The 25,278-nt window shown below is 47.4% G+C and overlaps 1 protein-coding gene across 1 annotated transcript in view; it reads right to left on the bottom strand.

The window, feature by feature from the left end:
- Positions 1-24,714, bottom strand: part of LOC310795281 (NMDA receptor synaptonuclear signaling and neuronal migration factor-like) — a gene marked incomplete at both ends in the record, with an annotated part of 50,350 nt that extends 25,636 nt beyond the window's left edge. Inside the window, 4 exons of the mRNA XM_083657336.1 lie at positions 14,723-14,791; positions 21,325-21,388; positions 23,310-24,341; positions 24,639-24,714. Of these exons, the coding sequence (XP_083513462.1) occupies positions 14,723-14,791; positions 21,325-21,388; positions 23,310-24,341; positions 24,639-24,714 (1,241 nt within the window). The remainder of the gene's footprint in view (positions 1-14,722; positions 14,792-21,324; positions 21,389-23,309; positions 24,342-24,638) is intronic.
- Positions 24,715-25,278: the final 564 nt, after the last annotated feature.

Genomic DNA, 25,278 nt, shown 5'->3' with positions numbered 1-25,278 from the left:
GCCAGTGAAATAAGAGTCTGGTGTTAGTTCTGTTAGGAAATAAATCCATCTTTGCGCTGTCGGTAGCTGTTACGCTTTGTGAATGATGTTCAATGTAACGTGGCTGGTGTTTGTTTTGTTGATTAGAGCAGCTGTGAAGCGTTTTGTTGATTAGAGCAGCTGTGAAGCGGAGTGATCTACACACAGTGAAGCGCCAGTGCGTTATCGTGAAATATCAGCACTGGTAGGATCCCTCTTGTCCAATCAAATTGCTCGGCCGGAACTAACTGTTGTATAGTATATATATATATATATATAAATTCTGGGGACTGTGGAGACGATGAACCGAGCACACAAGGACACGCTAGAATTAACGCTCCAATTATAGTTGTAGGATTGGCTACAGGTGGTGTATGATGATGGCATTTAATCTCTGGTCGTGGATTTGTTTAAAACACAGTCACTGAAGAACTAAATCTAGGAAATTAAAATCAATTATAGCTGCTGTGCAGCAATGGGTCGTGGCCGGGCACTGATGACATAATCAGTGATGTCACAACACTGCTTTATTTATCTACTTTTACAGTAGATTTTTGATCAATCGAAAATCTTTTAAATTTTGTGTAGGACAGTCTAACGATGCAGATGCTGAAGTTTAGTGTCATTTGAAGAAAAAATGTGTGAGTAGGGTTTAATTAGTTTTACAGTTTTTGCAGTTTTGCAGTCTTTAGACTTCATAATTGGCCATATGTTGCAGTGTACAAAGGTTTCTCCTCACTTGGCCCCACATTTTGGTGAAGGTTGCAAAGCCGTAACACGTAGCCTAGGCCTGATTTGTTATGAATTTTCAGTTTTGTAACTTTAGACGGTCGCTGTAGCGCCACCATCAGGACTATTGGCACCAAATTCGCATCGACAAAGTTTGGCATGGGACTGGACCTTTGTGCAAAGTTTGGTTTATTTTCATGCGTGGGAAGTCCAACTTCCTGGAAGAAGAAGAAGAAGAATATTGGCAAATACAAACAGTGGCCCTGCCACTTCACTGGGCCGGCCACTAATAAACTGACAGTCCTTCAAGTCAGTTTTGGTGGAGCACAAAGTCCTTCATCACTTGTGTTAGTGGTAGGGAGTGGACTTGGATCAGGCCATGTGTGCCCAGCGCTTGGCGGATCCGGATCCGACACACGTGGGCCAGACTGCGAGGACATCTCTTGGCCTCCAGAAAGACCCTGAGAGCCTCAGGATCCGCCCTCTCCTCCAGCTCTGCCTGCTCTGTGGTCACCAGGGTCGGGTCAGCGCCGTGGTCCAGCAGCAGCTGGACGAAGGCCGTGTTGCACCGGTTATGTAGCACCACCTCCAGCAGGGAAGAAACCACGTCACGGGTCAGAACGCCAGCGGCCTGGAGCAGCAGGTGGAAGTAGTCCAGGCGGTTGTTTTCAGCACTGATGTAGAGAGGAGACCTCGAGCAGAGATCAGTGCCGGATATTCTGTTGGGGTCGGCCCCGGCTTCCAGGAGGATCCGGACACAGTCCAGATGACCGCAGCACACGGCACACCAGAGAGGCGTGTAGTGATCCTCATCAGCTAGCTCTACCTCTGCTCCCTGGGTGATCAAGTAGTCCACACAGGCAGCATGACCCCACCAGGCTGTGAGCCCCAGAGGGGTCAAAAACCGAAGCCCAAAAGAACACTTCTCATTGATCTGCCTTCTGAAGTGGTCCTCCTGCAGCAGGCTCCTCAGTTTGTCCGGGTCACCTGCAAAGAAGGCATTGTGGAGCCGCCTGTCGCCACGCCCTCCTTGAACAGCCATTCCTTCAGATCTGTCACTGTAGCACACCGACCTTTATGCTGTGTCTCAAACAGAAAGCATTATGAAGGGACTGACTGTGGGTTGGACATTATGACATCATAACATCATGACATAATGATTGATGACATTACTCACAGATGACATTACAATTGCTGGAGAGTCGAGTGACATCACTGAATTACTCCCTGATCACTATGCTCACTGCTGACATGACAATTGCTCGAGTGACATCATCTGTGACATCATCAGTGATTTATTGTGACATCATCGGCCACTTGTTTTGAATGTGCAACAAGAGAGAGACAAGTCGTGTTTCCATTACCGTCAGAAATGCGCAAAATCTAAATATCGCAATAGAAATTGGGTAATGGAAACACGTAAATTTCGAAAAAGCTCCCAAATATCGCAAAACGTTTTTGCGCTCTCATGAGGTGGTTTTTCAGACGTGTCGATATAGCAGTTTATCGCAAAAGTGTAATGGAAACAGATTTTCCGCATTTGCACGTCATGTGACCCATCTTCTCCTTTGGAAAATGAAAGGAAATTAGGGAGAAAGGGTTTGATAAACCGTGGCAAAACCTTTGCAGCAAGTGGAAAACTTTGAAGCAACGCTACCTAGCAGAAAGACGTGTTGTGCAAAAGCGGAGCCGGAAAATAGATCATGTTTAATGGGAGAAATCGATCCATGCCTGTGTGCGCGCATTTGGCACAGCGGCGAGATGATCGGCGGGATGAAAAGCACACCGGTGCGGTGCTGTTGACTGAAGTGATTAATACATTACACACGTTTCAGGTGCAATGTTATAATTATAATACACGATATTCTGACTATTGCACCATATCAGCCTTTGCCTCCCTCCTCCATCTCTAAAATGGGACAAGTTGTAGGCTACCTTTTTTCCTCTGCCTGTCGCGCTCACTGCATTCACCGCAGCCCGCAACATGTTCTTTTGAATTGATAATCAGGCTCGTTTATATGCGTTGTAACTTCATGTTGTGATTTGCATTGACCATTGGTTGGATTTGAGCATGCAGGGGACGGGATATGGGGCAGATCCGCGTGCGTAATCACTGTGGCAGCTGCTGGTAACGGGAATTGCGAAACTCAACTTCAATGGAAACGCCTACAAGTCGCAATTGTACATTGTCGAAGTTGTAGAAATATCGCAATTATTTTGCGAAAAACTGTAATGGAAACACAGCTACAGACAAACTACGTTACATCGTTTTTGTCTGTCGTGCATTAGAACTAAAGTAACTAGCCGCTTTTGAAAATGTAAGGAGTAGAAAGTACAGATTTTTTGGTTAAAATGTAGGGAGTAAATGTAAAAAATTGTCAGAAAAATAAATACTCAGTAAAGTACAGATACCTAAAAATTCTACTTAAAGGAACACTCTGCCCATTTTCAACCAGCTTTGTATCATTAGAACATCAGTAGTATATCAGAAAACTGTAAACTGTTTTGAAGTCTGTCATTTAATTTGACAGTTATTGAGTGTTAAAGTGTGGACCAGTGACACTAACTCAAATTAATAACTCATTAACTCAAATCAACTCTCAATCACTGTCAAACTAGATGAATGACTTCAGTTTGACAGTTATGAAAATGAAAATGGGCGGAGTGTTCGTTTAAGTAAAGTAAGGTGTGAATGTGTGTGTGTGTGTGTGTGTGTGTGTGTATGGAGGCTAAAAAGCTGTTAATAATAATAAGACTCTATACTTTCTGTTGCCATCCTGATGTGATTAAATTCATCAGCAGAGTGAGAGAGCCTCGCTCTATAGAGCACAACAGTCCAGTCACGTGACTTTTTGTGACGTTTTCCGCCCCGGAAGTAAGTTCCCCATTCGTTTTCAAAAAGTCACGTAACTGTTGAGCGCTATACCATTTTCCACACATTTACCAGTAAATACACACATTCATTTACCATATTTGGGAAATATTTACATTTACTGAGTTGGTAAATGTACACATTTTCATATTATAATTAACATACGATATCAGTTACATATCATTCACAATTAAACATATCCTACTGGGTTGTATATTTGCAGTTAAAGAGGAAAACAATGCGATCTAATCTTGTCTAATTATGGAAGCCATCATTTTGGGAAACCCCTGGTCCTGGTCCTGGTCCTGGTCCTGGTCCTGGTCCTGGTCCTGGTCCTGGTCCTGGTCCTGGGCCTGGGCCTGGGCCTGGTCCTGGTCCTGTTCCTGGGCCTGGGCATCTTTGTGGCTCAGTGAACTGGGTCACATGCTATGTGCTGGTGGTGATGTGGTGGCTTCAAATCTGCCTCATGACCTTTGTCACATGACCTTTGTCACATGTGGTCTGTTCACTCATTCCTGTCTATTAAAGGCACAATACGCTCAAATACTTTTTAAATGAAAATGGATCGCATACGCATAGTAACGATGTCCCTCCTGAAATCCATTTGCCTCGACTCCTCCTTACATAAGTAGCAGGTCAAAGCAAATGGATTTCAATGGAGTGGCTTACATGACATCCTACGCAAGAGATACCCATCCTTTGATCTGTCTCCACCCCCTCACGTCTCCTCGACACACGCGTGTGTCTAATGAGTGCTGATGACATGTCAGTGCCTGGAGTGGTTTGTGTCTACATGTGTGTGTGTGGTTTGTGTCTATGTGTATGTGTGTGTGTGTGTGTGTGTGTGTGTGTGTGTGTGTGTGTGTGTGTGTGTGTGTGCGTGCCTGCCTGTGTGTGGGCAGAAAACCATGTGTGTGTGTGGGAGAAAATATAGAAACGAGCGAGAGAAAGAGTTCCTTTGTCCTTATTTCACCTTCATAAATATGTAGGAAGAACAAGAGTCAACCTGCAACGTCATGGTGAATTCCACTGCACCCCCTCCCCCGCACAACTTTACATGGTCTCATGAGCCTATCACAGAAATCACTCACGTTCTTCACTTTTCACTATACACGTGTTTGAAGGACAGATATATGCACAAGCCCACAAAACCACCTGTAGATATCTTTACAGACAGAGATGTCCTCCAGCTGTTCCCTCTGCCCTTTTAACCCATGTTGCCCACAGAGCAGAGGTGAGGAGACAGCTGATCAGATGCAAATGAGTGAGTGAGACCACTCCCACCCCCCGTATCCAGCTGCTGGGTCCTGCACCATGCCAGCGCTAGCTCATTTTATTTCCATCTTTCATTTCATCTGTATTGTTTGATCTCATCTGGTTTCTGCTCTACGATGGGATTTCCTGCCCTGTATATATATATACATATATATATATATATATACATCTGCCCTGTATGTTTGATGAGAAGCCATTCTAAGATGAGATATTCACATGTGAGAAGTGACACTTCTGCTGACATTTGTGAGCGCCACCTAGTGGCACCTACAGAAGCTCAAACGTCACCAACAGAACATCAGAGGAAAAAGAAACCAAATGACTCAGAGGCAAGAAAGCGTCCGTCTCCATTACTCGAGAGAGGATATGTTGCCTTTCCCAGATGAAGAGAACTCAAAGATGAAAATGGACTGTGGAGAGAGTCAGATGTGACTCTTTTTATTTTATTTTATTTTATTTTTGGGCTGGTTGGTTTGACTATTGTTTATTAGTTGTTGTTCAGGCAATCCTACAAACCCAACTTGCCTTGAGCCTCCAGGTAATAATGGATGCAGTTAGACACGCTCTCCTCTGCCGTCCAAACACAATACAGAGATCTGATGTATGTTTACGCAAAATCATTCATATTTATTTTCCAAACAAATAATATTATGTACAACAGCCCCAATGGGCTCTATGCAGAAAAAACAAACAAAATGGATCTATAAATCACTAGGGTGCATCAAATTGCAATGCAAAAATGAAATCTCAACATATCAAACTGTCTGGGGTTGCATTTTGTTATGAGACACATAAAAATGACTTTTGCAAAGTTTTGATTAAATTGATTGAGATTTAGGGGTGCAACACAGCATGTGAAAAATACGAAAATCTGCCTTTTTGGGTTAAGGCAAATTTTAGAAATGCATAGAACAACATTTTGAATAGAACAAGATGTATTTATTTTTTAACAGAACATTTGAATTTGAATAGAACATTTATTTATTTGAGAACATTGAAGCAACCATTGAGCAACGACTAGAGTCCTAGTCCTGGTCCAGCTTGCGCTTGCAGCTGCGCAGTTTTGGCTGTTTAGAGCGGTCATGCTCCACTGCCTGCAGTACATTCTGCAGATGCTCCTCCCCCCAGGCTGCTGCCACGAAGTCTGATGTGAGTTTGACGCCACGCTCGGCGCAGTCATTCACAACATTGATGGCACGTACATTCACCGCACCCATCTGGAATTCCGCACTGGTAGCCCAATCCTCTACATCAAGCGAAAGAAACGCTGGATCAATGTGCAGCTGATACATGCCGAACCAGCAGTCTGGGTTGGCGAGGTCGGCCAAGCTGGTGGTCGGCGAGAGGGTTGGGAACTTCGGAAACCTTGCCGAAACCAGTGCCAAAGCGGAGCTGTGGGGCTCGCATTGGGACATCAGCCGGCTTGTGCTCGAAGATGGCATTTGCAAGTGCGCGCCGCTCGCCAACTGGCACCTTGGTGCTGAAGAGTGCCAGGGGCAGCATCTCACCTCTCAGGTACCATAGGTGCCGCTCCAGCGCCTTAATCGCTGATGCTGTGATGCCCTCGTCAACAGACTTGTAAGCATACAGGTGGCAGTAGAGTGTGAGATCATTCCATGCTGCATCTATGGCCGTGTCGCAGGTCAGCCACCACGTTGCGTAGATGTGCGTGATAAAGTTGGCAAACGCCCGAATCTTCAGCACCTGCTGCCGCGTGGTGATGGTGCCCTGAGGAAGCAACGCAATGTGCTGCTCCATCAAGGCCAGTTTGAGTGTGTAGAGCAGCCTGGCCATCCATCGCGCCTTGTGCAGTGCTCCCGGCCGTTGGAAGGTAACTGGAGTGTGCGCTGAACGTCTGTACCCAGATACACACGACACAGCTGCACGAACTCACGGTAGTCACCTCGCTTGTAGTCAAGCACTCCTGCAGCACACTCAATGAATTCACCACGCAACTTGACCAGGAACGGTGGTTCGGCGGCGTCTGGAATGTAACGGGACAATGGGTCACTGTCCTTGTGTGGCACCAGTTTCCAGTTATCCCGCAGACGTGTAAACAATGTAACCTCTGGCGAGCGTGACGTCTCCACCTTGAGGTCAGTGAAAATGTGGCTGAGGAGCACCTCGCCGATGTGGTGCCGACACCCAGACCAGAGCAGTGGTCGACCCATTGAGAGCTGAATGGCGATGCAGGCTGCCGTGAGATGGCCAGTGTTTGATGCGGTGGTGTCAAATGCCATGTTGACAACCTGGTCAGCACAGCACCACTCCTGCAGCAGCTTGCACGTCAGCCGGGCGATGATCGTTCCACATGCTTCGTCTGTCCCCTTCATGAATGCTGGCACACCGAGCAGTTTGAGCCGCTCCGCATCTCCGACCCCCACTGTCAGACGCTCCTCTAACTGGCGTACATTGTTGAGCATTGGCGTCAACTTACTGTCCCAGTGTAGGGTGTGTGGTGTCCACTGCTCGTGCCGTTCCTCACTGATTGCCTCCAGCACGTGGCGGCGTGCTCGGTCTGCTGTCACGTAGGATGTAGAGACCTTTGCCGAATTACCACCTGACTCCTCGATCAGGCCGCGCGTGAAGGCAGCCTGCTGCATTGGTGTGATCTTCAACCGTGTAGCCAGTGACACAAGACTCGGCCGGCTGAGGATGTTGGATGGAATGAAGGCTGTGGTGCCAGTCTTCTTATACTCGCGGGTGGGTGTGTCCTCAGCCGGTGGAGCAGCTGTTTCATCTGCGTCGCTATCCTCATCACTTTGGCTTTCCAACACCACCATGCTGGACGCTGCAGTCATCTTCTGCTGCTCCTTGTTATGGTATGCCTGCTGGGCTGCTTCACGCTCCTGACGCCGCTTCACCTTGGATTGCAGCTTGGCATCAAACGCTCCAAATGTGGCCACTCTGTCGCCCTTCATGCTGGCCAGGAAAGCAATGTCCTCTGGATTGTGGATCATCTCCTCTGCGTTTGGAGACCACAGCGGGAATGTGGCATCCAGCCTGTACTCCATTGCGTCCACTAGTCGAGCTGTAGCCTCACTGCAGCGCCTGTCCTGCGGAATGCACCGTAGCTTGTTGTTAGCGTCGACAAGCGCCACCATCTTGTCGCATGCTCGACGATCGCTCACCATCGGGATATTGGCCTTCCCATAAAATGGCCGCACCTGCTCCAAGACGACCTTGGCCGCCTCGAACCGTGTCAAAGCTCCCATCGAACAAGCACTAACCCCCCCCCCCCACCCGCGAGAAAGATCAGCTCTCAAGTTCTCGTGGCAGTTATGTTTTCCCCTCCCCAATGTAACTCCGACAGGAATGGTTATTGGTTATGTTAGGGTTAGGGTTAGGGTTATGTTAGGCTAGGGACCCAAAGCAGAGAAAGTTGAAGTTTAGAACATTCTTGTGGGAATGATTAATTTAGCAGAGATTTTTTGGAAGATAATAAAATTGTGAAGGTGAATTCTTTGCCACATGGCTTGCTGCTTCTTCTTTTTTAAACCAAACATTGAAACCTAAGCCCAAAGTGATGGAACCAGAGAATGGCATAAAATGAACCAATTGATCAGTTACCCCCTGCTGCCGAAAAAGCTGATGTGCCGTTGTACCCCTAGATCACTACGTATTGCAAAAATATTTTGCATGTGTTGTTTCTCCATGGATGGTAACACTTTTAGCACCCAGACAGATCAATATTCTGAAAATGTGTATTTTGATGCACCCTAATATAGACGGTTTTAACTTGACAACAATAACAACCATCACAACCCACCTGAATATCCGGTTTACTTCCTGTATACATAGCTGAGCGCAGGCTGATATTAAATGTTAACGTTAGGCCGTGTCTCCGACAGACACATTAACAAGTTAGCCTATTTCAGTCTTTAGGTATTGTAGTAGTTAGTAGTTGTTGTTGATAGTTGCCATAACAACCACCCCTGTCGGAAAGACGTGCACACGCTGGGTAGTAGGAAGTGTTGTTGTCTGGTCCGCGGAGCTAGCCTGAGAGGCTAATAAAAGCTACATGTTACAGAGTAAGCTGACTATCAGTACGTTATTGCACGCATAGGCCTATCTTTACATAAAAATAAAAATAAAATAGAAATAGAAGTAGGCTATGTCAGTGTTTCCCCTGAACAGCTGAGAAAGTGGACACTGTCAATAGTTAGCACTGTGAAGCTGGTACAATTCAGGTGGCGGTAATAATGCAACATGTAAGGATGCCAACCGCCATAAAACACAGAAGAAGAAGCTGAGAAAAAGGAAATGCTGTGGGGTTGCAGCTGGTGAAAACGACGTTTAAAGTGCGGTCAAAAACTGTAATTTACCGCTCTACCTGGGCCTACCTGAGCAGTGATGACCTGCCATCATATAAGGAGGAAACATGGGGAAAAAAATGACGTGAACCAGGTAAGACTCCATATTAGATTTCCACCATAATAAGAATATTAATATAGGTAATAATAATAATAATAATAATAATAATAAACCAATTTACCATACACCCAACTCAAAGAAGTTAACAAATTAAATATCTAATGGGGCATAAAGATGCAATTTTGACCACAGTTTAGGAAATAAGGAATTTGGCTCTTACAGACGCTATTGTTATTATGTTGGGCCAGTGCCTACTGAGTACAAAACACCAAAGCAATGACTGCTTATCACCAAAATTGTTACCAGAAACAAGAAAGAAAATAGTTTTTTGTGGATGATCACTTTAAACGGTAGCCTGTGCAAAAATCTGTTACCGGTCCATGTGGACTTGGCCTCCACCCGTGCATGATTCTTTTCAGCTAAATTGCATGAACTTACAGTCTTGGTACTGGCGAAGATGAGACAAGACACATATCTGTGCGTGCATATTGGCATAGCTACCCAGAATTCATCTTGAGCCTCCCCCCCTCTCTCATACGGTTTTCCTCCCCAGAGCATTTCCAGCCAGAACCTTAGATCTTCTTCTCTCCGTCTGTACCTCCTGCTGCTAATCTCTCTTTGATCCCTTTCTCTCACCCAAGATTCCCCCCTTCTCCCTGACATCATCTAAACCACTGACCGCATGAACGTACCTCCCTTCTCCCTGACATCATCTAAACCACTGACCGCATGAACTTACCTCCCTTCTCACTGACATCATCTAAACCACTGACCGCATGAACGTACCTCCCTTCTCACTGACATCATCTAAACCACTGACCACATGAACGTACCTCCCTTCTCCCTGACATCATCTAAACCACTGACCGCATGAACCTACCTCCCTTCTCCCTGACATCATCTAAACCACTGACCACATGAACTTACCTCCCTTCTCCCTGACATCATCTAAACCACTGACCACATGAACTTACCTCCCTTCTCCCTGACATCATCTAAACCACTGACCGCATGAACTTACCTCCCTTCTCCCTGATATCATCTAAACCACTGACCGCATGAACTTACCTCCCTTCTCCCTGACATCATCTAAACCACTGACCACATGAACGTACCTCCCTTCTCCCTGACATCATCTAAACCACTGACCACATGAACTTACCTCCCTTCTTCCTGACATCATCTAAACCACTGACCACATGAACTTACCTCCCTTCTCCCTGACATCCTCTAAACCACTGACCACATGAACGTACCTCCCTTCTCCCTGACATCATCTAAACCACTGACCACATGAACTTACCTCCCTTCTTCCTGACATCATCTAAACCACTGACCGCATGAACTTACCTCCCTTCTCCCTGATATCATCTAAACCACTGACCGCATGAACTTACCTCCCTTCTCCCTGACATCATTCTAAACCACTGACCACATGAACGTACCTCCCTTCTCCCTGACATCATCTAAACCACTGACCACATGAACTTACCTCCCTTCTCCCTGACATCATCTAAACCACTGACCACATGAACTTACCTCCCTTCTCCCTGACATCATCTAAACCACTGACCACATGAACGTACCTCCCTTCTCCCTGACATCATCTAAACCACTGACCACATGAACTTACGTCCCTTCTCCCTGACATCATCTAAACCACTGACCACATGAACGTACCTCCCTTCTCCCTGACATCATCTAAACCACTGACCACATGAACTTACCTCCCTTCTCCCTGACATCATCTAAACCACTGACCACATGAACTTACCTCCCTTCTCCCTGACATCATCTAAACCACTGACCACATGAACGTACCTCCCTTCTCCCTGACATCATCTAAACCACTGACCACATGAACTTACGTCCCTTCTCCCTGACATCATCTAAACCACTGACCACATGAACGTACCTCCCTTCTCCCTGACATCATCTAAACCACTGACCACATGAACTTACCTCCCTTCTTCCTGACATCATCTAAACCACTGACCGCATGAACGTACCTCCCTTCTCCCTGACATCATCTAAACCACTGACCACATGAACGTACCTCCCTTCTTCCTGACATCATCTAAACCACTGACCACATGAACGTACCTCCCTTCTCCCTGACATCATCTAAACCACTGACCACATGAACTTACCTCCCTTCTTCCTGACATCATCTAAACCACTGACCACATGAACGTACCTCCCTTCTCCCTGACATCATCTAAACCACTGACCGCATGAACGTACCTCCCTTCTCCCTGATATCATCTTAACGATTGACCGGCCTGATCTTAACTCATGGGCATGATTTTATTTCACAGGCCCCTTCTCTCCTCACACATTCTTTTCCTAAAGGACTGCCCAGAAAGCGTTGCACTATTACTCCTCCATTCATCAGGCCTCTCCCTGTCACAGTGACCTTCTCCTGCAGCAGCCACATTCCGGGACCCATCCGTCTGCGTCCTCTCCCCCTGACAGAACAGACACTATGTGACAGCACCGACACTATGTGACAGCACAGACACTATGTGGCATCTGGCCACCGGAGCTGAAGGAAGGAGCTCAGCAGGACTCGTCTGTGAGGAGATGAGGAGGGACGACGTCCTCTCTGTCTTCAGCACCAGCAGGGTTGTTATTACTGTATAGTAGAGATGCGCGGATGAGCTTTTATGCCATCCTAATCGGCGTGTATGCATGAACCCTCCGCCCCCCAATAAATCCACACAAATTATTTCATACTATTTATAGATCCGCGCCCGCCATGCACCCGACGCTATAAACGCTATAAAACGCTATAAAAGGCCGTTGGTGCGATCGCTTGTTCAAGACTCCAAATAAACTTCCATGCTGTATTATGTCCAGTGCACCACTTGCACTCGTGTAGCTTACTCGGCTAACGCTATAGCTTTAAGTTTAGTTGACTTGATTGCCTCATTGTATGGGAAAATACGAACGTCTTCTCTTCAAACACGTCTTCAGCGGAGATTCCTTTTTGAGGGTGACATCATTGACCATGGACGAAAAGTGGAGCCTAGCGACCTAGCACATGGCTATTGTTTTGTTTACGGCCGTGGGTCCTTTGGGGGATCTACAATAGGCGACTAAGAATGTGCCTGACGGAAAAATGTGTGGCCGGCGATGGAATTGCAAAAAAAAAAAAAAAAAAATTACAGTGCACCTGAACGCAACATGCAAGATACCCGCTGAATAAGTGTCCAAAATGTTCATGTCATTCTGGCCAATACTCCTGCCCAATACATGTACTTGTAGCATTTCAGTCTGGAATATGGAAATATCTTTCAATAATCTATGATATAGCTGCTAAATTGTCAAATACCGCCGTCTGCTCGCTACCCAGGCACTTATGTATGTACTTAATAGGGCTGTGGCGATTCACTTATCTCCCGATTCGATACTATCACGATTCTTGGGTGCCGATTCGATTTATATTGCGATTCTTAAGTATTGCGATTCTACGATTATTGCGATTCGATATTACGATTTATTGCGATTTTTGTTTATTTTTTTCTTTTATTTTTTCAGTTTGTTTGCTTTTTTACACTAGATTAGAACATGGGAAAAGTTGAATCATACACTAGAGACTGTATATTATATATCATGAGTAGGGCTGGGCGATATAGTTAAAAACAGGGGTGGACTGGGATCATAATTCAGGCCGGGCATTAGATACCAAGCAGGCCAGGCCGATATGGGCCAACGCGCGTGAAATTTGGGCCATTTGAAGCCAGATTTGGGCCGTTTGAAGTCCAATTTTACAATGAGATGCACCCACTTTAACCCTGAAGTGTAATTATTACTTCAGACTAACTAATAAAGTAATAAAACCACTAGTAAACCAGTAGGCGGCGCCTGGCCTGCTGTTCAGTGAGTGGCCTGACTGCAAGCACCCAAAAAAAAAAAAAAAAAAAAAAAAAAAAAAAAAAATTAAATTTGCGATTATCGATTCTGGAATAAAAGGTCGATCCAAAAAATCGTGACATTAAAAATCGCGATACTTAGGTGAATCGATTTTTTCCCCCACCCCTAGTACTTAACCTAACTAACTATCCGGTGTGCACAACATTGTCAGACTAAACTCCGGCTGACACCCCAAAAACCTACAATCCGCTACAGAAAATGTATATTGATTGTTTATTAACTGGCCCCTGGCCTTCTATCATTTCACGAAAGTGGCCCCCGGGCAAAGCAAGTTGAGTATCCCTGATATAGATGATCATCTCTGCTGTGTTCTGTCGCGAGCTCCTTCTGCACAATGTTCTCGCAGTGTCCTGAGTTCAAGCTGACCTTCTGGCAAATGCCAGCGCCTCAGTCTAGAAAGAGAGAGGCAAACACGCCTTAAAACAACTTGATCAATAGACTCGTAAAGTTCAGCTCGGGGTTATCCCTGCTATAAATAAATAAATAAATAAATAAATAAATAAATAAATAAATAAATAAATAAACAAATAAATAAACAAATAAATAAATAAATAAATAAATAAATCTTAAGACTTTGGGAAAAGTGAGGGAAATATATAGCTTTACAGTATACCTCCCAATCTCTCTCCTTGTTATAACAGTAAATGTAAAGTACATATATTGTACATGTACTGTTACAATACTGGACTACTTCCTCGGAAAGACCTGCTGGAGTTAGTGCGGTTATTGTACCTAAAAGCTATAAGGTATTTAATGTGTGGTACAGAGAGGATGTCTATGGTAATATTACTTCAAAGATGTATTTTTAAGAATATTGTACTAAAAACCTTATTATTTAATTGAAAATCGTAGCTTGCTGTGCCTTACAATCGTCACTTATTTTCTTTCCTGGTGTGTAATTACTAATTTTGATCAACATCCACAACATGGTCCATCCGCGGCGTGTCAAATAAATTCACAGTAGGCTACAGATGGATGAGAGAAACGTCACAGGAATGACATGGTACGACATGGAGTCACAGTCACCATCTGCCCCTATGCCCCAGAGCATCTGCTGCTTGGTGTGCTGTGACCTGTAGGTGCTGATGATGATGTCACTGCTCCTCCCAGTCATACAAGAACCTCACTCCCATATTTATATATTATTTTATTTTATATTTCCAACTCGTGTTTTCCTACGCAGCCCAAACTTTTCTTTTCTACGAAGGGCATTTACAATTCACCCTGTGTTCTTTTAACGGAACACACCATATTATTGGGGACAGAATGTTACATACAGAATGCTAATACACAACCTAAAAGCAGTATGCGTCAGTCTCTTGGCAGTGCAAAAAGAACCCAGTGAACTGGGCGCTGAGCGTCCAGTAAGCAGAACCGTTTTATCCACTGAGAGTCCTACCAGTGTCCTTGGGTCCATGTTCTGCCTCTGTGCCTCTGTGAGATTAGGCACAGCGAGAGTGGAGCTAAGCCAGCTCTCTTGGACAAACAGCGTTCTATCAAGCAGGGGACACTTCGTACCTCTGGACGACTTCCGCGGTCTCCTGCTCCCTCTCTCTCCTCTTTCTCTCCACAAATCCCCGGAAAACCCTGCCAGGACGTGGCACAGTATTAAAGAGATGAGAGGGGGGGAATGCTGATGCCAGAGCCGTTAGCTGCAGGGCGCGCTCTGAGGGAGGCTGTGGGAGCGGGTGGGTAGCTAGCTTTAGCTCTGAGGGAGGCTGTGGGTAGGGGGGTAGCTAGCTTTAGCTACAGGCCAGAAAGTGAATTCACGCCACCAGCTCAAATCTGATTCCTAGTAAGTCACCTGTGTGACGCAGAGATTGCCATCCACATACAATGTAAATCATTGCAATAGGAATGCTCATCTTTTCATTTAGCCTTTTTGGTCATACGTTGACTGGTAATTCTTAATTAGTATTCATTCATATATTGTCAGACTTTTGAATAAACTATTTACGTAGTTATTTGAGCTTGCAGCCAGAGGTTAAATCGCAAAGCATCGCGGAACTTGAAACATTTCTGGGTTTAGAGCAGTTTGGGTTAGTTTGGTTTAGTTTGGGTTAGTTTGGTTTAGTTTGGTTTAGTTTGGTTTAGTTTGGTTTAGTTTGGGTTAGTTTGGTTTAGTTCGCCAAGGGTTGGGTAGGTGGGGGTGGGGGTGGGGGGGGGGTTGGTGGGGGTGGAAGGCGGCAGTGTGAAATGTCAAGGCTTTGCTTTATCATTCATTAGGCTTATAATTCATTTCCATTGTTCGAGTTAATGGGAGTGCTAATGCTAGGCCTCGTTCTGTTCTGAGCAGGAGAAGGAAGGAATGATAATTGAACAGGAGCGATGTAATAATGGCACTTCCCTGCAGACAGCAGCACTTCCCTGCAGACAGCAGCACTTCACAACTATTCGTCATAATGGCTGAAAAGACTGTTGAAGCGATGTTCTACTTCAGTTAGGCTCCTACGATGATCCTGGTCCTCTCACAGTTTGACCAGACAGCACTACGGGCCCTCACTGTCACTGCCCATACTCACTAAAGGCAACCATAAGCGAGAGCAGGGAGAGATCAGATGCAAGCCCCCTGGGGAGACATGAAGAAACACAGCCCACAGCAGGTGGATGCTGGGTGAGAGGGTCCACAGCAGGTGGATGCTGAGTGAGAGGTACACAGCAGGTGGATGTTGGGTGAGAGGGTCCACAGCAGGTGGATGTTGGGTGAGAGGGTCCACAGCAGGTGGATGCTGAGTGAGAGGGTCCACAGCAGGTGGATGTTGGGTGAGAGGGTCCACAGCAGGTGGATGCTGGGTGAGAGGATCCACAGCAGGTGGATGCTGAGTGAGAGGGTCCACAGCAGGTGGATGCTGGGTGAGAGGGTACATAGCAGGTGGATGCTGGGTGAGAGGTACATAGCAGGTGGATGCTGAGTGAGAGGGTCCACAGCAGGTGGATGCTGGGTGAGAGGGTCCACAGCAGGTGGATGCTGGGTGAGAGGTACATAGCAGGTGGATGCTGAGTGAGAGGGTCCACAGCAGGTGGATGCTGGGTGAGAGGGTCCACAGCAGGTGGATGCTGAGTGAGAGGGTACATAGCAGGTGGATGCTGGGTGAGAGGTACATAGCAGGTGGATGCTGAGTGAGAGGTACATAGCAGGTGGATGCTGGGTGAGAGGGTCCACAGCAGGTGGATGCTGAGTGAGAGGTACATAGCAGGTGGATGCTGAGTGAGAGGGTCCACAGCAGGTGGATGCTGGGTGAGAGGGTACACAGCAGGTGGATGCTGGGTGAGAGGGTCCACAGCAGGTGGATGCTGAGTGAGAGGGTACACAGCAGGTGGATGCTGGGTGAGAGGGTCCACAGCAGGTGGATGCTGAGTGAGAGGGTCCACAGCAGGTGGATGCTGGGTGAGAGGGTCCACAGCAGGTGGATGCTGAGTGAGAGGGTACACAGCAGGTGGATGCTGGGTGAGAGGGTCCACAGCAGGTGGATGCTGAGTGAGAGGGTCCACAGCAGGTGGATGCTGGGTGAGAGGGTCCACAGCAGGTGGATGCTGGTTGAGAGGTCCACAGGCAGCAGCAGGGAGAGCAGCAGCACAGTGAGCTAGAGAGTTTAAACAGACTGCCTGATTGGTGATAGCAATATGCAAACTCAGCTGACACATCAGCTGGTGCCGTGCTGCAGCGCCACTAACGTCACAGACTTCACTCTGCTGGTTACCCAATTTCAGCAGCAGAATTTGATGGCGTGGCACGTCCGTGCGTAATGACGTTTCTGCGCTGCGCAGCGTGGAGATTATGGACACAGGGTGGACTGTAAATTAGAGATTAACAGGTCCAGGGTGGACTGTAGATTAGAACTGACAGAGGTCCAGGGTGGACTGTAGATTAGAGACTGACTCAGGTCCAGGGTGGACTGTAGATTAGAGACTGACTCAGGTCCAGGGCGGACTGTAGTTTAGAGGGTTGAGATGTTGTGACAGGGTGGACTGTAGTTTAGAGGGTTGAGATGTTGCGACAGGGTGGACTGTAGTTTAGAGGGTTGAGATGTTGTGACAGGGTGGACTGTAGTTTAGAGGGTTGAGATGTTGTGACAGGGTGGACTGTAGTTTAGAGGGTTGGGCTGTTGCGACAGGGTGGACTGTAGATTAGAGGGTTGAGATGTTGTGACAGGGTGGACTGTAGTTTAGAGGGTTGGGCTGTTGTGACAGGGTGGACTGTAGTTTATAGGGTTGGGCTGTTGTGACAGGGTGGACTGTAGTTTAGAGGGTTGGGCTGTTGTGACAGGGTGGACTGTAGTTTATAGGGTTGGGCTGTTGCGACAGGGTGGACTGTAGTTTAGAGGGTTGGGCTGTTGCGACAGGGTGGACTGTAGTTTAGAGGGTTGGGCTGTTGCGACAGGGTGGACTGTAGTTTAGAGGGTTGGGCTGTTGTGACAGGGTGGACTGTAGTTTATAGGGTTGGGCTGTTGCGACAGGGTGGACTGTAGATTAGAGGGTTGAGATGTTGTGACAGGGTGGACTGTAGTTTAGAGGGTTGGGCTGTTGCGACAGGGTGGACTGTAGATTAGAGGGTTGAGATGTTGTGACAGGGTGGACTGTAGTTTAGAGGGTTGGGCTGTTGCGACAGGGTGGACTGTAGATTAGAGGGTTGAGATGTTGTGACAGGGTGGACTGTAGTTTAGAGGGTTGGGCTGTTGTGACAGGGTGGACTGTAGTTTAGAGGGTTGGGCTGTTGTGACAGGGTGGACTGTAGTTTAGAGGGTTGGGCTGTTGCGACAGGGTGGACTGTAGATTAGAGGGTTGAGATGTTGTGACAGGGTGGACTGTAGTTTAGAGGGTTGGGCTGTTGTGACAGGGTGGACTGTAGTTTATAGGGTTGGGCTGTTGTGACAGGGTGGACTGTAGTTTAGAGGGTTGGGCTGTTGTGACAGGGTGGACTGTAGTTTATAGGGTTGGGCTGTTGCGACAGGGTGGACTGTAGTTTAGAGGGTTGGGCTGTTGCGACAGGGTGGACTGTAGTTTAGAGGGTTGGGCTGTTGCGACAGGGTGGACTGTAGTTTAGAGGGTTGGGCTGTTGTGACAGGGTGGACTGTAGTTTAGAGGGTTGGGCTGTTGTGACAGGGTGGACTGTAGTTTAGAGGGTTGGGCTGTTGTGACAGGGTGGACTGTAGTTTATAGGGTTGGGCTGTTGTGACAGGGTGGACTGTAGTTTAGAGGGTTGGGCTGTTGTGACAGGGTGGACTGTAGTTTATAGGGTTGGGCTGTTGTGACAGGGTGGACTGTAGTTTAGAGGGTTGGGTTTAGGCCATCTAAAAGGCAGCTGCAGTGGATTAGCCCTGGGCTTTATCTCTCTTGTCGAATGGAAATCTTCTAACACTAATTAGCATTTGTGCTGAGTCGGTTTGTTGACCTGGAGCCAAATAAATCCTTTTAAAAGCCACTGTGTAATGAAACTATATAACACTATATATATATATATATATATATATATATATATAACACTGTGTAATGAAACAAACTATATGCCAGAGAGGCACGTAGACTGTATGCAGGCAGCATGTGTGATACTGATGACCTCATCAGATGGCTGCCGATTGCCGACCACTGATGACGTAATTTTGTCCTCAGGGTTGTGAGTCAGTCAGTCTTCCGAGTGATGTCACTTCAGCAATTGTGATGTCATCAGTGATGTCATCAGTAAATGATGCCATCAGTGAGTGATGTCATCAGTGATGTCATTGATGTGTTGTCAGTCGGTCAGTCAGTCAGTCTGTCAGCCTTCCTTCTGACCTTCAGACAGAGCCAGATGTAGGCCGGCAGCCAGCTGTTTCACCATGACGAGCATAATATGATCACAACAAGCCAGAGGAAATCAACCAAAGAACAGCTTTCGGCGATATGTGCACACACGCACAAACGCACCACGCACGAACACGCACGCACGAACGCACGCACGCACGCACACACACAGACCCCACTCCTATGACTTGTATGCCTCAGCAGCCCACAGATGAAGGTTAAGGTCAGAGGTCAGAGGTTAAGGAACAGCGGTTAAGGAGAGAGAGCACGTAAGTGAGCGTAAAAAATAAAATGTAAATCAAATCAAAGTGTAGGCGGAAGAAGGTACTCACGATATCCTGTTGTGCGTCCAACGATTACCAGAATGCAAGAGAGAGAGAGAGAGAGAGAGAGAGAGAGAGAGAGAGGTAGAGAGACGAGAGAGGGGGGAAACACAACCAAGTCACCAGTGAATAACAAGTAGAGAGAGAGAGAGAGAGAGAGAGAGAGAGAGAGAGAGATGAAAAGAGGAAGAGGAGGAGTGATAGAGGCATAAACTCTCTACAGTCTCATGTCCTTGTTTGATCTCCATGAATAAAGGTCACACAGGAGATTCTAGCGCTCTGTGCTCATTTAATGTGCAGGTTTATATATGGAGTGAGTCTGACTTTGTACTCTGGACAGTTCTATATATGGAGTGAGTCTGACTTTGTACTCTGGACAGTTCTATATATGGAGTGAGTCTGACTTTGTACTCTGGACAGTTCTATATATGGAGTGAGTCTGACTTTGTACTCTGGACAGTTCTATATATGGAGTGAGTCTGACTTTGTACTCTGGACAGTTTTATATATGGAGTGAGTCTGACTTTGTACTCTGGACAGTTCTATATATGGAGTGAGTCTGACTTTGTACTCTGGACAGTTCTATATATGGAGTGAGTCTGACTTTGTACTCTGGACAGTTCTATATATGGAGTGAGTCTGACTTTGTACTCTGGACAGTTTTTTTATATGGAGTGAGTCTGACTTTGTACTCTGGACAGTTTTATATATGGAGTGAGTCTGACTTTGTACTCTGGACAGTTCTATATATGGAGTGAGTCTGACTTTGTACTCTGGACAGTTCTATATATGGAGTGAGTCTGACTTTGTACTCTGGACAGTTCTATATATGGAGTGAGTCTGACTTTGTACTCTGGACAGTTTTTTTATATGGAGTGAGTCTGACTTTGTACTCTGGACAGTTTTATATATGGAGTGAGTCTGACTTTGTACTCTGGACAGTTTTATATATGGAGTGAGTCTGACTTTGTACTCTGGACAGTTTTATATATGGAGTGAGTCTGACTTTGTACCCTGGACAGTTCTATATATGGAGTGAGTCTTATATGAGTATATGAATAGAGAGCCCCAGGGATGACGTATTTTTGTAGTCGGAACGCGGAAGTCCGGGACTTCCAGGTTCTTCACTGTTTTCGCCTATGGGATTTTTGAATGGGTTTTTGGTGCGATGCTTCAAATAAGGTCTCTGGGCAACGCAAGCTTAATCAAACGCGAACCAGTGTTCAGCAGGATAATCTTCACACGAGGACCACTTTTATGAGTTTTCAAGCTTTTACGTGCCGTTAAAAGGGCGGCTAGCTAGCAAACGGCTAAATGAGACTACACTGTTGAGTCGAAGGAGATATTATACGTCAATAACGTCATCACTTCAAAGGACGAACATGGAAATTCTCTTTCCCTCACCTGGTTCAGCCCGGGGTAATCAGTGCACAGCAGCGCCATCAACAACAGTCCAGGTTGAGTGCTGACGTGTCGTGGAAGCCTATGCGACACTGTGTGTAGTTCTGGATTAGCTTAGCATGAGCTTTTTACTTCTAGGGCTCGCATTTACGCTTCAAAACTCATGAAAGTGGTCCTCAAGTGTGAAGATTATCCTGCTGAACACTGGTTCGCATTTGATTAAACTTGCGTTAACCACAGACCTTATTTGAAGCATCGCGCCAAAAACCCATTGAAAAATCCCATAGACAGAAACAGTGAAGAACCAGGAAGTGTTAGCATCGATGTTTTCCGGACTCATTCCTGGGGCTCTCGATGTGTGTGAATGAGAGTGTGTGCAACTTCCTGGTGCAGATACAGCTGTTCTCCAAGACAGGATGTGACCTCAGCTTACACACATGGAAGGTCACATGACTCCCTCACATTCACATGAAGTACACACACACACGCATCTGTTGCTCTGTAAAGCCAGCTGTAACTCCGCCCCTCAACATGGAACATGAAAGCACGTATGTCACATGGTATGTCACATGGTCAGTGTGTCACATGGTCAGTGCACATGTGTGGGACACTCACGCCTGCATGGTGGTTGTGGCAGTCTGAAAGCTGAACATGTTCTCCTTGGGGAACCAGCTATCCTCTGTAGAGAGAGAGAGAGAGAGAGAAAGAGAGGGAGAGAGAGAGAGAGAGAGAGAGAGGGAGAGAGAGAGAGAGAGAAAGAGAGAGAGAGAGAGAGAGAGAGAGAGGGAGAGAGAGAGAGAGAAAGAGAGAGAGAGAGAGAGAGAGGGAAAGAGAGAGAGAGGGAGAGAGAGAGAGAGGGATAGAGAGAAAGAGAGAGAGATATTGATTGCAATGCAAAGTAAGTTGTGAGGGAACTATGCCGTGTGATCAAATGTCAGAAAAATGAATAAGGAACATGCAAAGCACAAAACCAAGCAGCACTCCACACAGTCCAGCACTCCACCGAGGGAGAGAGGGAGACACACAGGGAGAGCACAGAGAGAGACGCAGAGACCAAGAGTCAGAAATGGAGACCACCACGTCACATCCAACATCAAACCCCTCACCTCAGACCACGGGACAACATCAAACCCCTCACCTCACCTCAGACCACGGGACAAATAGACTTGAACACGTTTCCAAATAGTTGAAGCAATTCTCACTCACTCACTCAGTTTAAACTGGTGTCACTCACTAGTGCATCCAAACTTTATTTAAACTTTATTTAAACTGGTGTGTCACTAGTTCATCCAAACCTGATTTGTGTCATTCATTTTCCTACAGATATTTCACTGTTGTATAATATTCATATTGACCTTATGCAGAAGAGACTGTCTGGCTTGAGAGACGAACAGGAAGTGTAAATACAACAGGAAGTTCCGATTGTATTTACACTTCCTGTGACTCATAAACCTAGTCTGACTCGTAATGTGAGTCAAACTAGGTTTGAGCAGGTGAGTCGGACTAGTTTGAGCAGGTGAGTCAGACTAGTTTGAGCAGGTGAGTCAAACTAGGTTTGAGCAGGTGAGTCGGACTAGTTTGAGCAGGTGAGTCAGACTAGTTTGAGCAGGTGAGTCAGACTAGTTTGAGCAGGTGAGTCAGACTAGTTTGAGCAGGTGAGTCAGACTAGTTTGAGCAGGTGAGTCAGACTAGTTTGAGCAGGTGAGTCAGACTAGTTTGAGCAGGTGAGTCAGACTAGTTTGAGCAGGTAAAAACAGCCGGTGTTTTGAACAGGAAGTCATGATACAATGGGTCAAGTGGGCGGGGCTACATAAGGTGAATAGAATAATGAAGGGGGATATGTATTGTATATACAGTATGTAAGCTATAGACTCACTGCCCCCATGTTTACTCCTCTGCCAGAGTAAACATGTATGTATTTTAGGGATGTTCATCAGTTATCGAAAATCGATAATTGATCGTTAAGGAATGGAATCGATCATGTGGAATTTTTATCGATTATTGTCATTATTTAATTTTTTTTTTTTTTTTTTTTTTTTGTGGAGTAGGTTTGGGTGGAATTCGCTCCTCCTCGCCCCACTCCATTGCACAGCCGACTAACGTGAGGTGGAGCTTCATATAGTCTCTAGTTTTCTGGCTGGGCACGGGCCTTTGTGCCAACAAAACTGTTTTAAACATGGGAAATTCACACCGGCATGCGCCGGGGACAGCAGAGTGTTGGAGAGGAGACACATTGAAATAAAGAGTTAATTGAGGAGAACACGTTGTCTTTCGTATTTTCTGCCATAGGCATTCATTTTGTTAAAAAAAAAAAAGAATATTAAAAGAATATTATTATTAATATGATCGATAATCGATAATTGATCGTTAATTTTCCCCGATTTTCGATTATGGAAATTTTTCAAAATGAACATCCCTGTATTTATTTCCAAGTATTTGAAAGTGTTCAAATGCTATTTGGTCCCGGTCTGAACCGCCCCACAGCGGTCTGAACCGCCCCACAGCGGTCTGAACCGCCCCACAGCGCACTGTGAACAAACCTCCTCCTGTCTGGATCTCAGCGCCTCCTCTCCCTCTCTCTGTGTCCTCCACCCTCTCACCTCCACCCAGCATGCGGTCGTCACTCGGCGTGCGCTCGAGGCGTCGGTGCTGCTTGCCTGCCTCGCGCGACGCGCTCTCCAGGTCCAGAGAGCCCTGGCTGCGCGAGGGCGCCCCCTGGCTGCACGAGTCGCACGCCAGGCCGCTGCACTCCGTCTCCCCTTTCCCCCCGTCGCACCAGCCGCGGATGTTGTGCGCGCTGACCGAGGTCTGCATCGGGGGCTGAGACAGCAGGTGGTGGCTGCTGTGGTGGTGGGCTCCGTAATGCGAGTGGGACCCGCCGCCGCTGACCGACAGCGCATTCTGGTGGCGGTTACTGGTACTGCTGCTTCCAGCGCTGCTGCTGCTGCTACATCCCGCGCTGCTCGAGGACACGTTGGTACCGCCGGACGCAGAGTGGTGCTCTTTCCCGTGGTGGTTACCACGGTGATGGCTGCTGCTGCTGCTGCTGGTAGCGCGGCTGCCACCGCTGTGATGGTACTGGGTGGGCGAGGACGAGGTGGAGGACGGGGAGGTGGACGGCTGGATCAGGGTGGTGGTCCCCCTGGAGCCGCCCACCACCCCCCCGCCGCCGCTCCCCCCCGACCTCTCCTTCAGGACGTCCAGCTCCAGGGTCTCTTTGCTCTCGCGCCGGCCGCTGGTCGTCAGCATGCCGTGCTGCGTGGTGATGGTGTAGACCCGGGCGGGCTGCAGGGTGCACTCCACGCACTTCTGCTGGTCCTCCTCCGCAGAGAAGCTGCGCTCCAGGGAGAGCCGCGCCGGCGGGTTGCTGGTGATGGTGATGGAGGGGGGGGGAGGAGGCTGGAGCGAGCCCAGCGCGGGCTTCACCAGGCTGGGCTCCGGCTCGGCCGCGGCAGCACCAGGGCCCTTGGAGGCGTTGGAGGTGCAGGAGTGCTGCTGCTGGTGGTGCTGCTGGTGGTGTTGGTGCTGGTGGTGGGAGTAGGGAGGGAGGTGGTTGTTGTTGCTGTTCGGGCCGATGGTGTCGCCTGGTGACTCCGGGTCAGGACCCACCAAGGTTTCACACAGGAGGTGAGCTGGAGACAGAGAGAGGGAGAGAGGGAGGGAGAGAGAGAGAGAGAGAGAGAGGGAGGGAGAGAGTGATGGAGGTCAGATAGAGTGATATGCAGTGTGAGAGAGAGAGAGAGAGAGAGAGAGATGATGTGCATGTAAAGAGCATCAGATGATGATGATGAGACACTATGAAGGGCAGCCTGGCATTTGAGGAGGAGGAGGAAGAGGAGGAGGAGGAGGAAGAGGAGGAGGTCAAGGGGAGATGGAGGAGTGGACAATATGCAGAGCAGGAAGGAGGGCGGACAGAGACGCTGGCTGACCTGATCCGTTTGGGTTTTCAGGGTGAGTGTGGGACAGGTACTCTCCAAATGCACGTGCTGCTCTGTAGGGACACATGACACACATATAGATGTTAGCTTGAGCTTATGTAGGTGGAAGGGTCAGAAGAGACAGAGAGAGAGAGAGAGAGAGAGAGACAGAGAGAGAGAGAGACAGAGAGAGAGAGACAGAGAGAGAGAGGGGGGGGGGGAGAGAGAGAGACAGACAGAGAGAGAGACAGAGAGAGAGACAGAGAGAGGGAGACAGAGAGAGAGGGGGAGAGAGAGAGAGAGAGACAGAGAGAGAGACAGAGAGAGAGACAGAGAGAGGGGGGAGAGGGAGACAGAGAGAGAGGGGGAGAGAGAGATAGAGAGACAGAGAGAGAGACAGAGAGAGAGGGGAGAGTGAGACAGAGAGAGACAGAGAGATAGACAGAGAGAGAGACAGAGAGAGGGGAGAGTGAGACAGAGAGACAGAGAGAGACGTTCTAGACGCTTTCACACCGGCCTTGAAAGCCGAAAAATGCACGGAAAATAGGATCCGCGCCTCCGATGTGAAAGTCATGAACGCGCGTTGGTGGATAATTGTTGTACGCCTTTTGTCCCGCGATACACCTAGTCACAGCGCCGTATTACCAGGTAA

This window comes from Poromitra crassiceps (assembly GCF_964638095.1).
Source record: "Poromitra crassiceps genome assembly, chromosome: 21".
Taxonomy (NCBI): domain Eukaryota; kingdom Metazoa; phylum Chordata; class Actinopteri; order Beryciformes; family Melamphaidae; genus Poromitra; species Poromitra crassiceps.
Note: the sequence above shows the minus strand (reverse complement) of the source record. Positions and strands in the feature narration are given on the sequence as shown.